Below are 17,014 nucleotides of genomic sequence, written 5' to 3'. Positions count from 1 at the left end.
CCCTTCCCACGAATGAGGACATTTTCAAGAAGCATTGTATCCAGCACTAAGGACCCTCACCAGCTGAAGCATGTTCTCTTCTCATTTCCACCACCAGGGAGGGTGTACAGGAGTCAGTCAATAACTCAGAAGTAGCTTGTTTCCCACCATCATGAGATTTCTGAATGGTCCAGGAACCCATGACCACTCCCCCATTATTCCTTTCTTTGGTATTATTTATTTATTTTTTGTAATTTATGCCAATTTTATGTTTTTGCACTGTAATTATGGTGTCAAACAATAAATTTAATGTCATACTCTGTGTCAGTGTTAATAAATCTGATTCTGATTTTAATGTACTGCTGTTAATTTCCATGGCAGTGAATGCAATTTGAACAGTTCTGGTAAATGTTATTCCTTACCTTTTCTAACAATAATTATAATTTAATATGGTAAACAAAGAGATGTTGCAAAAGAACAGAATAGTTATTAATAAAGGCTATTGTTGATTTCAAGAAAGTTAAACATGTAAACCACTAGAACATAGAACAGTACAACAAAGGAACAGACCCTTCAGTTCATCCGACATTTTATGTGCGTTGCTGGGATTTCCAGCATCTGAAGATTTTCTCCTGTTTGTGACCCTTCAGATCATTATGTCTGCACGCAGCACCATGCCAAATTAAACATATCTCTCCATTGCCTATGTCCACCTAACAGCCTCTTAAATGGCACTGTGCTACCTGCTTCCAGCACTCCCCCGACAGTCCGTTCTAGGCACCCACCAACGTTTGTGTAAGAAACTTGCTCCATACATCTCCTTTCAACATCCCCTCTTACCTTAAATACATGTTGTCTAATATCTGACATTTCTACCCTGGGAAAAGACTCTAGCAATCTAGCGTATCTATGCCTCTCATAGATAGAGGCAGATGTCACATCACAGGTAGATAGGGTCGTAAAATGAGGTCTTGGCATGTTTGTTGTCTTTCATAAATCAAAATATTGTGTACAGGAGTTGGGATGTTATTTTGAAATTGTATAAAACGTTGGTGAGGCCTAATTTGGATTGTAGCTTGCAGTTCAGGAAAGATATTAATAAGATTGAAAGAGTATGGAGAAAATTTACAAGGATGTTGCTGGGAATTGACTTATAGGAAAAGGTTGAATAGGTTAGGACTTTATTCACTAGAGCATTAGGCAAATGTGGGGAGATTTGATAGAGGTATACGAGATTATGAGGGGTACACACAGGGATAATGCAAGCAAGCTTTTCCCAGTACAGTTGGATGAGACTAGATCTAGAGGTCATGGGTTAAGACCATACGGCAATAAGGCATAGGAGCAGAATTAGGCCATTCAGGCCATCAAGTCTGCCCTATCATTCCATCATGGCTGATTTATTACCACCATTCTCCTGCCTTTTCCCCATAACCCTTGATTAACCAAGAACCTATCATCCTCCACTCTAAATATACCCAATGGCATGTCGTCCACAGCAGTCTGTACAAAGAATTCCACAGATTCATTACCTTCCTCATCTCTGTTCCAAATGGGCATCCCTCTGCTCTAAGTCTGTGCCCTCTGGTCCTGGACTCCCCCATTATAGGAAATATCCTCCCTACATCTACTCTATTTAAGATTTTCAATATTTGACAGACTTCAATGAGATCCTTCCTCATTCTGCTAAACTGCAGGGAGTGCAGGCCCAGAGCCATCAAACACTCCTCGTAAGTTATCCCTTTCATTCCTGAAATCATTCTCGCGAACCTCCTCTGGAACCTTTTCAATGTCAGCACATCTTTTCTGTGATAAGGGGACCAAATCAGCTCAAGATCCTCTAAGTGTGGTCTGACAACTGCCTTAAGAGGCCTCAGCATTACATCCTTGGTTTTATATTCTAGTCCAATGTTAGAAATGAAAGTTAACATTGCATGTGCCTTCCATACCACTGGCTCAGCCTGCAAGTTAACCTTCCAGGAATCCTACACAAGGACTCCTTTGCATTTCTGATTTTTGAATTTTCTCCCCCTTTAGGAAATGGTCTATGCCTTTATTTCTTCTACCAAAGTGCCTGATCACATACTTCCCTACATTATATTCCATCTGCCACTGCTTTGCCCATTGTCCTAATCTTGATCACAAAGCCATCAATTCTATCACCACAATTATTGACATAATGTGAAAAGAAATGGTCCCAGAACCATCCCCTGAAGAACACCACTTGTCACTGGCAGCCAACCAGAAAAGGCCCCCTTTAATACCACTCTTTGCCTCCTGCAATCTTCTATCCATGCTGATGTCTTACTTGTACATGGGCTCTTATCTTGTTTCGCAGCCACATATGTGGCACATTGTCAAATGCCTTCTGAAAATCCAAGAGAGCAACACCCTGTTAGTCTCCTTTGTCTATCCTGCCCATTATTTCCTCAAAGAATTCCAACAGATCTGTCAGGCAAGATGTTCACTTCAGGAAACCATGCTAACTTTGGCCAACTTTATCATGCACCTCCAAGTACCCTGAAACCTCATCTTTAATAATGGGCTCCGACATCTTCCCAACCACTGAAGTCAAGCTAACTGGCCTATAATTTCTTTTCTTCTGTTTCCCTCCCTTCTTAAAGAGTGGAGTGACATTTGCAATTTTCCAGGCCTCTAGAAGCATTCTGGAATCTAGTGATTCTTGAAAGATCACTTCAAGTGCCTTCACAATCTCTTCAGCTACCTCCTTCAGAATGCTGAAGTGTAGTCCATCTGGTCCAGGTGACTTATCTACCTTCAGAACTTTCAGCTTCATAAGTACCTTCTCCTTAGTAATACTTAGTAATAACAACTATACTTACTTCTGCCCTTTGACACTCCCACAATACTTACTGGGTTTGTCCTCCTTATATATATGTGTGTGTGTGTGTGTGTGTGTGTGTGTGTGTGTGTGTGTGTGTGTGTGTGTGTGTGTGTGTGTATAAAAACTTTTTGCATCCTCTCTTATATTATTGGACAGCTTTATATTTCTTCTTTTCTCTTTTAGATGTCTTCTGTTGGTTTTTAAAAGCTTCCTAATTAGATTAGATTAGATTAGATTCAACTTTATTGACATGGTGCCGATTACAGATAGCAATGAGATGCAGTTAGCATCTGGCCAGAAATGCAAAGAATAGTGTTATTTACAAAATAACTGCAAATAAAAAGTAAGTGCTACAGCACACAAATATAAAAGTACTGAGACAGAACAATATGGGTGCAATACTGTTTAGCGCTGTGATGAGAGGTTCAGCAGGGTCACAGCCTCAGGGAAGAAGCTCTTCCTGTGCCTGCTGATGCAGGAGTGGAGGCTCCTGTAGCACCTACCGGATGGGAAGAGAGTAAAAAGTTCATAGTTAGAGTGAGATGCATCCTTGATAATGCTTTTTGCCCTGCCCAGGCTGCGTTTATGGTAGATGTTCTCAATGGTAGGCAATCGGGTGCCGATAATCTGCTGGGCAGTTTCCACCACTCGCTGGAGTGCTTTGCAGTCTGATACGGGACAATTACCATTCCACACTGAGATGCAGTTGGTGAGCATGCTCTCAATGGTACAGCAGTAAAAGTCTGTCAGTATCCTGGGACAGAGGTGAGCTTTCTTCATGTTCCGTAGGAAATAAAAGCACTGTTGCGCCTTTTTGACCAGGATGGAGGAGTTCAGGGACCAGGTGAGATCCTCGGAAATATGGTCACCAAGGAATTTGAAGCTTGATACACGCTCCACTACAGCTCCATTGATGTAGATGGGGACATGAGTGTGGCTCCTAGCATGCCTGAAGTCTCTAACTTCCCACTAATTGTTGCTATATTATATGCTCTCACTTTTCCTTTTATGCTGTCTTTGACTTCCCTTGTCAGCTACAGATATGTCATCTTCTCTTTAGAATACTTTTCCTTTGGGATGTATCTATCCTGCACCTTCCTAATTGCTCCCAGAAACTCCAGCCGTTGCTGTCTGCTGTCATCCCTGTCCTTCCAATCAACTTTGTCCAGCTCCTCTCTCATGCCTTTGTAACACCCTTTACTCCCCTGTAACACTGATACTTAAAGGGTGCAAAGTGGAAGGCCTAAGGAGAACATGAGACCATGGGGGAATTATGACTCTATAACTTTATAAACAACTTTTTCATTATGGATCATACACTCTAATCCAAGCAGCATCATGGCAAACCAGCACCCTGTCATGCCCCTTTATATTTCCTGTAATGCAATAACCAGAACTGCAAACAATATTCCAAAACTGGCCTAACTAACCATCTATATGGCTGCAACATGACTTCCCAGTTTATATACTTTTTTACCATTTTATCATCTTTGTGGCACTTTTAGGGTAGCAATGAACTTGGAGCCCAAGATCTCTTTGCACATCAAGTGTGATTAAGGGTATCATTAACTGTGTACCTTCCCTTTATATTTGGTCTCCTGAAGTGCAACAGGTCAAATTTGCCTGGATTAAGCTCCATCTAATATTTCTCTGCCCATATCCATGATTGATATATACTCAGTGTCCACATTATAAGACTCACCTTTCCACCTGCTTGATAATGCAAATTTTTAATTAGCCAATGATGTGGCAGCAGCTCAATGCATAAAAACATACAGACATGGTCAAAAGGTTCATTTGTTGTTTAGAACAAATATCGGAATGGTGAAGAAATGTAACGGAATGATTGTTAGTGCCAAATGGAGTGGTTTGAGTATCACAGAAACTGCTGATTTCTTCGGTTTTTCTTGCACAACAAACTCTAGTTTATAGAGAACAGTACAAAAAAAAACACAAAAGCATCCAGTGATCAGCAGTTCTGTTAATGAGAGAGGTCAGAGGAAAATGGCCAGACTGGTTCAATCTAACAGGCAGGTGACAGTAACTCAAATAACAACACGATACAACCGTGGTGTGCAGAAGAGCATCTCTAAATGCACAGGCAAAGCCCTCCCTGCTATTGAGTCCATTTGTATGGAGCACTGCCACAAGAAAGCAGTACCTGTCATCAAAGAATCCCCCCGCCCATCCAGGCGATGCCCTCTTTTCACTACTACCATCAGAAAGGAGGTACAGAAGCTTTAGTTCCCACTTCACCAAAGAGATCTGTAGGAATGGGGAACATTCCATTCTAAGTGGTCACAATCGCACCCTACAATTCCAGGACAGGTGCCGTACATGATGAGACACAGGATTCAAATTTTCCGCAGCATCCGATCAACACACGCCCTACAACCATCAGACTCCTGAATAGGCATGATAACTTCATTCGCCACCACTCTGAACTGATTCCACAACCTCCAGACTCACTTTCAAGGACTTTCAAAACCTCATGCTCTCGGTATTACTTCTACTGGTGCAACTTGTCTTCTTTTGCACATTGGTTGTTTGCGAATTTTTGTCTGTTTATAAATAGTTTTTCATAAAATGCAATTGCGTTTCTTTCCCCTATGAATGCCTGCAAGAAAATGAATGTCAAGGTGGCAACATATCTGTACTTTGATATTAAATTTACTTTGAACTTTGATACTGGAGCCTGGACATGGGGTCTGTCTTATTTGATAAAACACTTGGCTCACAAGACCATGCTCTATTGGAATGGGTAATCCCATCTTCTCCCTTGCCAATTCGTGTTTCTGGAAGACTGTCATTCACAACTCTGATATGGAAGTTATCAGGAAAATCGGTGTATCTTCCATTCTGAGTGTCCAAGGTCAGTGTGGAATTCTGCCTTAACCTCATTCCCAGCTTCCAGGGCTGTGTTCATATGCTGACATTAGCTTGTTGATTCCAGGTTACAGTCATTAGTTATAGAGGGGAGGTAGCCGAGGTGAGTCACTTGACCGTCCTTGAAACCCACCCCATTGGTATCATGTTCCTGCAGTAAAGGCACCTGGATTCCTACACTGGAATTTGGTGTGTTCCCAATGTAAACAACAGGAGGTTTTCCTCACAACCTACCTATGTGCCCGCTCCACCAAGCACCTCCTACCTCACCTAATGAAAGCCTTGCATGTCCCACACTAACTTCAGAACCCACAGAACCACCCTGGAAATGAGTCATCCTCTGCTCCAAGGGACATCCGAAGAGATGAACGGCTAAGCTGTTTAATGAAACTGTGTGTGTTGATAGGATACCGTGGAAAATTTGAATCCTGTGTCTCATCATGGAAGGCACCTGCCCTGAAATTGTAGGGTGCGATTGTGACCACTCAGAATGGAACATTTCCCATTCCTATAGATCTCTTTGGTGACTTTGCACAAGACATTAGGAAAAGAATACATTTTATCTGCTCACTTTGCTGAAGACTATACCTGTTCATCGGAGATTAAGTTTGCTGAACATTTCATTTTTTTGATGAAGCTGGGACTTCTTTGAATGGCTTTCAACATTTTGTTGCTGTGCAAGGTTTCGAGTTGAATATAATTGTCCCCCTCAAGGGGCGAAATCCTGTTGACATTTTGCACCTCGTTGGAAGACATGCTGTTAGTTTTTGTTATCCTCTTCGTCCATGTCAGGTGTCACACCTGTAGGAAGAAGCAGGATGTTGGATCAGTTGACAAAAATTATGCATGGTAAAGAGATAATCCTTTGTTACAGGACACAAGTAATTGGACAAAAACAATGTTTACTAGGATTTGAAAAATTACAATTGCAGAAAGGAGGAAAAGGAATTAGTATTTGAGGAGCTCCAGAAATAAAATCACTTAGTTGTAATGCAATGACTTGAGTCGAGTATGAGTGGTTATTGGAGAATGGAGAATGCCTGTTTAATATGGAGGAGCTGATGTACAGGCAGCCAACACACGAGTTTTACAGATCAGGGTCAGGGTCCAGTGGCTCGGAATACAAGGTGGCTGGGACTCCTCTCTTCTGCAGCCTTCTTCCACCTTCCCTGCCGTTGTGATCAATATTCCTTCTAAAGTGAGAATATGTACATGCGCACACATCTTTTGCTATTGCTACAAGGAATTTTTGCTACAAAGGAATTTAGAGTGCGCAGAAAAGGTTGTCACCCTCTACCTCGTCAGCATGTTAAGTATATTTCACAATTGTACACAATCACATTTCCTTTTCCGGTTTCTGATGTTGACAACGTGGAGTTTCTGATGATTGGTCTGCAGATTTTAGATCCGGCTTATTTATACTGTTTTTATTGAATAAATTATGTAGTGTGCATTTGTTGTCACTGGACAAAAAATTGTACAGAACACGATTTTTACAGACGCTGGTCATTACATATTAAAGGGAACATTGGTTGTGATGTGTCATCATCTTCCACCAACTTCACTGCTGAAGCCTTGGTTGTATTGCTCTTTGTCCGGAACCTCTCCCTTGACCTTACTGCCATGAGTGACCTTACCAGGAGCTAAACTCCAGACAGCATCACCCTCAGGAACTCACAGTCGCTCCATCATGGCAAATTAACAATCCAACTAGTGTTCAAAGAACCATGATTTCATCAGTGTGCAGGAATGGCAAAAATAATGTTCACAGAGGCAACTACATTGAGATGTGGTCTTAATTAGGAATATAATATAAGAGATGGACAGAAATTAGAGGCTGAAAATGGTGTTGAGTGAACTTGACAAGGTTGCATTGATCCATGCTCTATCAAGGTCTGTCATAGGCATTAAAGATGGTTCAGTAGTTCACTACAACTGTGCAATATATAGATTAAAATGATGTATTCTTAATTGTGATTATAAGGGATCAAAAAAACTTGCTGTTTTTGGATCCTAGAGTCATACAGCACAGAAAGAGGACCTTTGGCCCATCTAGTTCATTTTGACTGCGGTGTCTCCCATCTCAGTTATTTACCTGCACTTGACCAATGTCCGTCTAAACCTTGCCTATCCCTGTACTCATCCAAGTGCCTTTTAAATGTTGTTGATGTAGCTGACCTATCCACTTTCCCTGGCAACTCCTTGTATATACAGACTACCACCAGATGAAAAAGTTAACCCTCCCAACCAGGGCTGAGGAATTAAGCCCTCTAGTTCTTGATTCCCCGAACCTGAAAAAAGGCCTGTGTACACTTACCCTGTCTCTGCCTGTCATGATCTTATACATCTCCATAAGTTCACCCCTGATTCTCCTTCAAGTCCTGGCAACATCCATGCCATTTTTTCTGCCCTCTTTCCAGCTCAGTGGCATCTTTCTTTCCCAGAGCAGATGAGTAAAGCTGAACATATTATTCCAAATACAGCCTTCAGAAATGTAATATAACATTACATTTATAGGATGCAGAAGTGGGCTGAGAAGTAGCAGATGGAGTTCAACCCGGAGAAGTGTGAGGTGGTACACTTTGGAAGGACAAACTCCAAGGCAGAGTACAAAGTAAATGGCAGGATACTTGGTAGTGTGGAGGAGCAGAGGGATCTCGGGGTACATGTCCAGAGATTCCTGAAAGTTGCCTCACAGGTGGATAGGGTAGTTAAGAAAGCTTATGGGGTGTTAGCTTTCATAAGTCGAGGGATAGCGTTTAAGAGTCGCGATGTAATGATGCAGCTCTATAAAACTCTGGTTAGGCCACAATTAGAGTACTGTGTCTAGTTCTGGTCACCTCGCTATAGGAAGGATGTGGAAGCATTGGAAAGGGTACAGAGGAGATTTACTAGGATGCTGCGTGGTTTAGAGAGTATGCATTATGATCAGAGATTAAGGGAGCAAGGGCTTTACTCTTTGGAGAGAAGGAGGATGAGAGGAGACATGATAGACGTGTGCAAGATAATAAGAGGAATAGATAGAGTGGATAGCCAGCGCCTCTTCCCCAGGGTACCACTGCTCAATACAAGGGGACATGGCTTTAAGGTAAGAGGTGGGAAGTTCAAGGGGGATATTAGAGGAAAGTTTCTTACTCAGAGAGTGGTTCGTGCATGGAGTGCACTGCCTGAGTCAGTGGTGGAGGCAGATACACTCGTGAAGTTTAAGAGACTACTAGACAGGTATGTGGAGGAATTTAAGGTGGGGGGTTATATGGGAGGCAGGGTTTGAGGGTTGGCACAACATTGTAGGCCGAAGGGCCTGTAATGTGCTGTACTATGCTATGTTCTATGTTTATTACAACTCCTATCTTCAGTGCCTGACTAATGAAGACCAGTTAGGTAAGTGGACTTGGAATGGCAAACTGTGTTCAATCCAGATTAGTGTGAGGTGTTGCATTTTGCAAAGATGGATCAGAGGAGGACATTCACATTCAATGGTAGGGTTCGAAGGAATGTTGCAGATCAGAGGAACCTTGGATTGCAAGTACTTGGTTCCCTTGAGGTGACATCACTAATAGATTGGTTGATGATGAAGGCATATGACACACTGATCTTCATCAGTCAGGGCACTGAGTTGTATTGCTGTGCTGCAGATGTCCAAGATGCTAATGAGCTGCACCTGATAAACCATATGGAGCATTGCTCTAGTCACTCTTATAGGAAAGATATTATCAAGCTGGAAAGAGTGCAAAGAAGATTTACAACAATGCTGCCATGTTTCAGGGACCTGAGTTATAGAGAAAGGTTAGGCATACAAGGACTTTATTCCTTGGAGCACAGGAGATTGAGAAGTGACCTTACAAATGTGTGTAGATGTGATAAAATCATGAGAGGAATTGATAGGGTGAATGCACAGATGTTCCCATGGAAAATCATCAGACGCTTTAGGGAACAGGTTTAATGTGAGATGGGATAGACTTAACAGGGACCTGAGAGGCAGCTTCTTCACCCAGAGTGTTGTGAAATGAACTACCAGCCAAAGTGGTTGAGGCAGGTACAATATCAGCATTTAAAAGATATTCAGACAAGGACATGGATAACACACACAAAATACTGGAGGATCTGATGAGTGATTGTGGCCTGAAACGTCGACTCTTTTACTCCTTCCCATAGATGCTGCCTGTCCTATTGAGCTCCTCCAGCATCTTGTGTGCATTACTCTGGATTTCCAGCATCTGCAGAATCTCTTATTTTAGGTAAATAAATATGAAAGGTTTAAAAGAATACGTGCCAAACATAGTCAAAAGGGTCTAGCTTAGAAGGGCATTGTGGCTGGCATGGACGACTGGGACTGAAGGGCTTGTTTCTGTGCCACATTACCCAATGCCTATCCAGCCTGTCCTTATAACTTGAGCTGTTCTGTCCTGCTACTGTCCTTCTGAGCCTCTTCTGACACCCTGTAGCTTCGTCACATCCTTCTTAGAGCTGGGTAACTAGAACTGCCCACAATACTCCAGAGGCGGTTTCACCAACATCCTGTACATTTCGAACATAATATTCCAACACATACTCAAAGCTCTGACCCTGATCACCCTTCCTTCCTATGGCTATATAATATTCCTTTGTCTTTCTGTTCCAGGGTCCTGTAATTTATTGTGTAAGTCCTCCCCTGGTTTCTTACCGAGGTCCAACATCATCCTACTAAACCCTGTCCATATCTTTGCATCCTCTGCACCTTCTCCATATCTCCACATTCTCCCTATAATGGGGCGACCAGAATTGAATGCAATACTGTAGGTGTGCCCTAACTCAAGTTGTAACATGGCTTCTCGACTCTTGAACTCAGTGCCTCGACTAACAAAGTCAAGCCTACCATATGTTTTTTTTAATGACCACTTTCAGTGACTGTGACTGTGCAGCCACTTTCAGGGAACTATAGACTTAGATTCTAAGATCATTCTGTACATCAACACTGTTAACGGTTTTTCCATAATAGTATCCTGCCTCTTTACATTTGATCTCCCAAAGTACAACATGTCAAATATGGCCCACAGGGTCTCCGTGCTTGTGACTTTATGTTCTCAGTGCCCAAAGCCTGTACCCATGAGTTTTAAGAGGAACGTCTGTAGATATAGTTGGCCATTGATTAGATTTTTTTAAACCTCAACAGGTTCTAGGAGGTTTCCAGCAGATTAGAAAACTACAAATGTGACCTCATTGTCCAGGAAAGAAAGAACTAAAGAGCAGGAAACTATAGATCTGTTAGTTGGTTAGATATAATTCTGGTTGCCACTCTCCAGAAGGGATGTGGAGACTTTGCTAGGGGTTTACCAGGTTGTTGCCCAGGCTGGAGGGAATTAGCTATATGGAGAGGTCGGATAAAGTTGGGTTTTCTTTTGGAGCATCAGAAGCTGAGGACGTTTATAAAATTCTACCCAACAGAAGTTTATAAAATTATAATGAAGAGGGTAGAAGTTCTAAATCTTTTGCCCCCCCCCAGGGTATAAATATAAAATACTAGAAGGCATAGCTTTAAGGTGAGGGGGGAAAAGTTTAAATAAGATTTTACACAGGTGGGTGTCTGGGAAGAGGCGGATGTAGATAAAATAGCAACACTTAAGAGGGTTTTAGTGAGGTACATGAACAGGAAGTGATAGAAGGAAATAAGCCATTTGCAAACAGATGGGATTAGTTTAATTTGGAATCATATTTGGCATCAGACGTTTTGCGCCAAAGGGCCTGATCTTGTGCTGTATTCTATGCCCTATGCTCTATGTTATATGTTATACGTTAGTTCACTGTCTGCTATTGGAAGATACTCGAGTTGTAATCAGGGAAATAACACTTAAAGCTTAATAATCAAGATAAGTCAAAATAATTTAATGAAAAGTTTGATAAATTTGTTCGAGTTCTTTAAAGCTGTAATTGTCATAAAGATACAGAATAGAAAGTGCCTTCTTGGCCCACCAAGTCTGTGCTAACCATCCAACATCCAACTACTCTAATCACACATTAATTCCATCTTTATTCTCACCACTTTCTCAGTAAATTCTACACTTATCTATTAACCAACTATCTTTCATGTTCTTGAAATGAGGAAGGAAATCAGGACATTAGATGGAGAATGTGCAAACTCCACAGGGACAGCACTGGAAGTCAGGATTGAACCCAAGACCTCTGACCCTGAGATCGCAGCTCTACTTGCAAACCACTGTGCCACACTAGTGCCATACCTGGTGTGTTCTGTTGTACATCTTGAAAGCTTAAGTGATATTGTGTTATGATATTCTAATTCCACAGATAAGGTACTTATATTGACTTCAGGAAAACTTGCACTACTCACTTACATTGGAAACACAGCAGCTGAAACTGAGAGCAGTTTCAAACTCCTGGGAGTGCACATTTCACACAACCTCTCGTGGACCCAGAGCACATCCTGCACAATCAAGAAAGCTGACCAATGCCTCTACTTTCTGAGGAGACTGAAGAGAGGTAGTTTATGTACATCAAAGCTCTCGACTTTCGACTGATGTGTGGTTGAGAACATTCTAACAAGCAGTGTCACTGCACGGGCCGGAATCTGCTGTGTGGGGGGCAGGCAGGCTCTACAAGGGGTAGTCAAAGCTGTCCAACACATCACTGGCACCAGCCTACATGCCATCAAGAACATACTATATACAGAAAGGTGTCAGAACAAGGCCAGCAATATCATAAATGATCCCACCCACCCTGCTCATGGACTGTTTGTCCCACTTCTGTCTGAGAGGAGGCTACACAGCAACTATGCCAGGACCAGCAGACTCAAAAGCAGTTACTTTCCACAGTCAGTAAGGCTGATCAACACCTCTACTCATTAACCCATCCCTCCACCGCTACTTTATCATTTCTTATCAGAGTCGTTTTATATAGATGGTGCCATGATGTGGTGACTGTTTGCGTGTAGCTCCAATGGGAATCATCAAATATTCCCATGAGGGACCACTACAGCTGAAAGCGACAGTCAAAGCCATGGGTACATTGGTAAGCAGCAACATCTTAAGACATTTAAAAAATTGACGAAGCTCGGATGGCAGACTTGGGTCATGAATGCAACTCCCCTTTAAGGAAACAGAAATGGAAAGCTGCCAGTTCAATTAAAATGCAGAGGCTTTAAACTTCTACTCCTAACTATTCTGCTGGAGAATGTACAGTCTCTGGAAAATTAAATTGAAGACCTCAGAGCAAGATTGCTGTACCAGAGGGACATCAGGGACTGCTGTGTACTTTGCTTCACAGAAACATGGTTCTCCCCTGCCATTTCAGACACGACACTGCAGCTTGCTGGCTTCAGTATTCTCCACAAAGAGAGGACATCTCAGTCTTTTAAGGCAGAGGAGGTGGAGTATACTTTATGATTAACTCATCGTGGTGCACAACATTATGGTTCTGTCTCAGTCCTGCTCACCTGACCTGGAACACCTAAATGTCAAGTGCCATCCATTTTATCTGCCGAGGGAGTTTTACACCATTATCCTGGTAGTGGTGCACATTCCACCTGAGGCCAATGTCAGGCAGACACTGGAGGAGCCGGGCAATATAGTCAGCAGGCACAACACTGTGCACCCTGATGCCTTCCCTATCAGTGCGGGGGATTTCAACCAGGCCATTTTGAAGAAGTCTCTGAACAACTATCACCAACATATCAGCTATGGAACCAGAGGAGCCAACACACTGTTATACAACCATCTAGAATGCCTACCATGCCATCCCATGCCCACACTTTGTCAAGTCTGAGTGCCTGGTTGTTGTTATATTTTCAGTGTATATGCCAGACTAAAAACTGCAGCACCAGTGATGAGAACTAAGAAGATATGGTCAATGTATGTGGAGGAGTGTTTACAAGACTGCTTTGAGTCAGTGGACTGGACAATATTCAGGGATTCATCTTTGACTCTGAAAAAATATGCCACAGTTGTCACTGACTTCATCAAAACTTGTGTAAATGAGTGTATATCAGACATATTCAAACCAAAAGCTGGGGATGAACCAGGAGATCCAGAGTCTGCCGGGGCTAGATCTGCGACATTCAAGACTGGTGATCCAGAATTATATAAGTCCAGGTATGACCTACAGAAGGCTACTTTAAGGGCAAAGAAATTCCAATTGAGGGTTGTTACAAACCCACAGGCTTCGTTTAGTGGACTGTTTCTTTAACAGCGCCTAAGTGTGACGGGACTATGACGTCAGTCACAGGCTGGCACTACTGACTGTGAGCTTAACCAGAGGGAGAGAGAGACTTTTGGCAGTCGTAGTCACAGTTGCAGCAGCAGAGAAAAGAGAGAGAGAGAGAGAGAGAGAGAGAGAGAGAGAGAGAGAAAAGAGAGAGAGAGAAGAGAGAGAAAGGAGAACCCTTGCCTGGGTATGTTGTGTGGTAATCACTTGAAGATAATATCCTTGTGACAGGTCACTTTCAGTGATAAGTCGTATGCGGATTTGGAATGAAACGACGGACAAGATCTTCGACGACGACACTTTTGTTTATCTGTGAAATTCAATGTAAGCACCTTTTCTCTACATTTCACCCTGGATTACAAATATCTGTCTCCCGTCACACATTCCGTGGATGACTGAACTTTCCTACTTTATCATCTCAAGACTCTAAGCTTTGTTTTCCCAAGCTCAACTTAGTTTGTTAGCTATATTTACACACAGATACACATAACATTGTTAAAATTTGTTGATCTTGGTTAAGTTATGATATTATAAGTAGATACTAATAAAGATAGTGGTTTTAACATTAAAACCCGACTCAGTGTGAAATCTTTTGCTGCTGGTTTATTTCTAAAATGTTACAGTTCATAACAAGTTGGGGGCTCGTCCGCGACATGAACGAAAATTGGAGCTTATTGATCGATTGATTACTAATCTCATTGGCTACTTCTCTTTTGATTTACTTTTGTGCAGAAATCAGCAGCAATGGATATTAATGCATTTCTGGAAGCACCAACCCCTGAGGCATTAGAGAAAGCCAAAAAGGATGAGTTGGTGGATATAACCAAAGAGCTGGGATTTGTTTTGATAAAATGGTCTATGACGAAGCCAGAGATTCAGAGGAAAATACAAAGTAGTTGAGCACTATATAGCTAAGGAGGTATTTAAGGCCGAGGTGTTAAAAAGGTTTCCTGAATGTAAACCCGGTGATCTTGAGCTCAAGTATCAGTTGGAAAAACTGAGGGCAGAGGCTGAGTTAAAACAAAAGCAGCTCGAGGTAGAGTTAAAAGGAAAACAGCTCGAGCCCTCCTTATGACAAAAACAGCTCGAGGCTGAGAAAGCAGATAAACAGAGCTGGTTTGCAGCTGAAGAAGCAGAAAAAGAAATGGATTTTGAACTAGAGAAGATAGAGAAAATGCAGAAAAGGGGTCTAGTGATTGACCCTGGTGATAAGTTTGTTGCCAGTCAGGAAGTTAAACTGATCCCTCCATATAATGAAGCTGAGGTTGATAAATACTTTCAGCATTTTGAGAAAGTGGCTCAGAGTCAAAAGTAGCTGGAAAGAAGCTGGCCTCTCTTGTTACAGAGTGTAATTAAAGGTAAGGCACAACAGGCTTATTTGGCCCTATCAATTGAAGATGCAGCTAATTATGACATTGTGAAACAGGCTGTGCTTAAAGCCTATGTATTGGTTCCAGAAGCTGATAGATAAAGATTTAGAAATTTATGGAAATCTGTGAACCAGACTTATGTGGAATTTGCTTATGAGAAGTTTGTGTGTTTTGACCGGTGGTGCACATCTAAAAATGTGAATGATGATTTTAACAGTTTGAAAGGGTTGGTTTTAATTGAAGAATTTAAAAGGTGCGTCCCTAATGACATAAAGGTATCTTTAGATGTAAAGGATGCTGCCACTTTGCAGGAGTCTGCTAGATTAGCAGATGAATTTTCTTTAACCCACAAGGTTAAGTTTACCCTGAGTAAGAGCTTCCAAAAGAGTAGCATAGATAGTCAGGGTAAACTAAAATTTAAATCTGGGACCAGTGACAAAAGTAAGGATGAAGGGAAACAAGTGAAGGAGAAATATTCTGGTCTTACTTGTCACTATCGTAGGAAAACTGGTCATATTATGGCTAATTGTTCCATTCTAAAGAAGGAGAAGGAAAAGGAGGTGGTCCCAAATGCTTGTATTCAGGGTTGTGAAACACCTATAAACCCACAGGCTTCTACACATTCGGATGAGGCTCAGTTAAGGACTGAGAGGTCTGACTGGGTTAGGAAAGGATTCGATCATTTTATGTCAGATGGCTTTGTGTCTGTGAACGAAGGGTGAACCCCAGTACCAGTGAAAGTTCTTCAAGATACTGGGGCTTCTCAGTCACTTATATTGGACAGTGTTCTAAAGTTTAGTGCTGAGACTGACATTGGTGAGGTAAATCTTATTAAAGGTGTTGGGGGCGGCATTGTCTCTGTGACGTTGCACAAGGTAATTTTAGAGTCAGGGTTGGTTTTGGGACCTGTTAAGTTCGTAACAGGGTAGAGATGAATTGAATGCATGTCGGCCATGGCAGGATTTGCAGGCCATTACTTCCTACAAAGCGAAACCTAACACTATGAATGGCTGTAATGATTCACTCCCAGATGAGCTCCACGCCTTTTATGCATACTTTGAAAGGGAGAATAAAACTACAGCTATGCAAATTTCTGCTGCATCCCTGTGATCTCTGTCTCAGAGGCCGATGTTGGAACATCTTTCAAGAAGGTGAACCCATGCAAGGCGTCACCTGACAGGGCTCTGAAAACCTGTGCCAACCAACCTGCTTCAAAAGGGCGACAATCACACCAGTGCTGGGTGAGCCATCTCAACGACTATCACCCAGTGGTACTCACATCTTCTATGATGAAATGCTTCGAAAGGTTGGTCATGGTGGGAATCAACTCTTGCCTAAGCAAGTACCTGGTCCCAGTGCAATTTGCCTATTTTCCACATTAGGTTTACAGCAATGCAATCTCATTGGCTCTCTGCTCACCCTTGAATCACCTGGACAATAAAAATACCTACCTCAGGCTGCTGTTTATTGACTACAGCTCAGCATTCATTGCAGTCTAATCAACAAACTCCAAAGCCTGGGCCTGTATACTTCCGTCTGCAACTGGATCATTGACTTTTTCACTCAGAGACCATAATCAATGCGGATTGGAAATGCCATCTCCTCCTCACTGATCAATCAATACTGCCACTCCTCAAGGATGAATACGTAGCTCACTGCTGTACAGTCTCTACTCCCACGATTTTGTGGCTAGGCATAGCTCAAATGCCATCTATAAATTTGCCAATGACACAACTATTGT

At 42.1% G+C, this 17,014-nt stretch overlaps 1 protein-coding gene across 3 annotated transcripts in view; it reads right to left on the bottom strand.

Annotated features, from left to right (window-relative positions):
- trpm2 (transient receptor potential cation channel, subfamily M, member 2) overlaps positions 1–17,014 on the bottom strand; it is a 200,612-nt gene that overhangs the window by 146,273 nt on the left and 37,325 nt on the right. For all 3 annotated transcript variants that reach the window (XM_072261153.1, XM_072261151.1, XM_072261152.1), the window contains one exon: positions 6,299–6,511. In XM_072261153.1, coding sequence (XP_072117254.1) covers positions 6,299–6,466 — 168 coding nt within the window. In that variant the 5' untranslated portion in view covers positions 6,467–6,511. The remainder of the gene's footprint in view (positions 1–6,298; positions 6,512–17,014) is intronic.

This window comes from Mobula birostris, chromosome 6, assembly GCF_030028105.1.
Source record: "Mobula birostris isolate sMobBir1 chromosome 6, sMobBir1.hap1, whole genome shotgun sequence".
Lineage (NCBI taxonomy): Eukaryota > Metazoa > Chordata > Chondrichthyes > Myliobatiformes > Myliobatidae > Mobula > Mobula birostris.
This window is presented reverse-complemented; position numbering and strand designations above follow the sequence as displayed.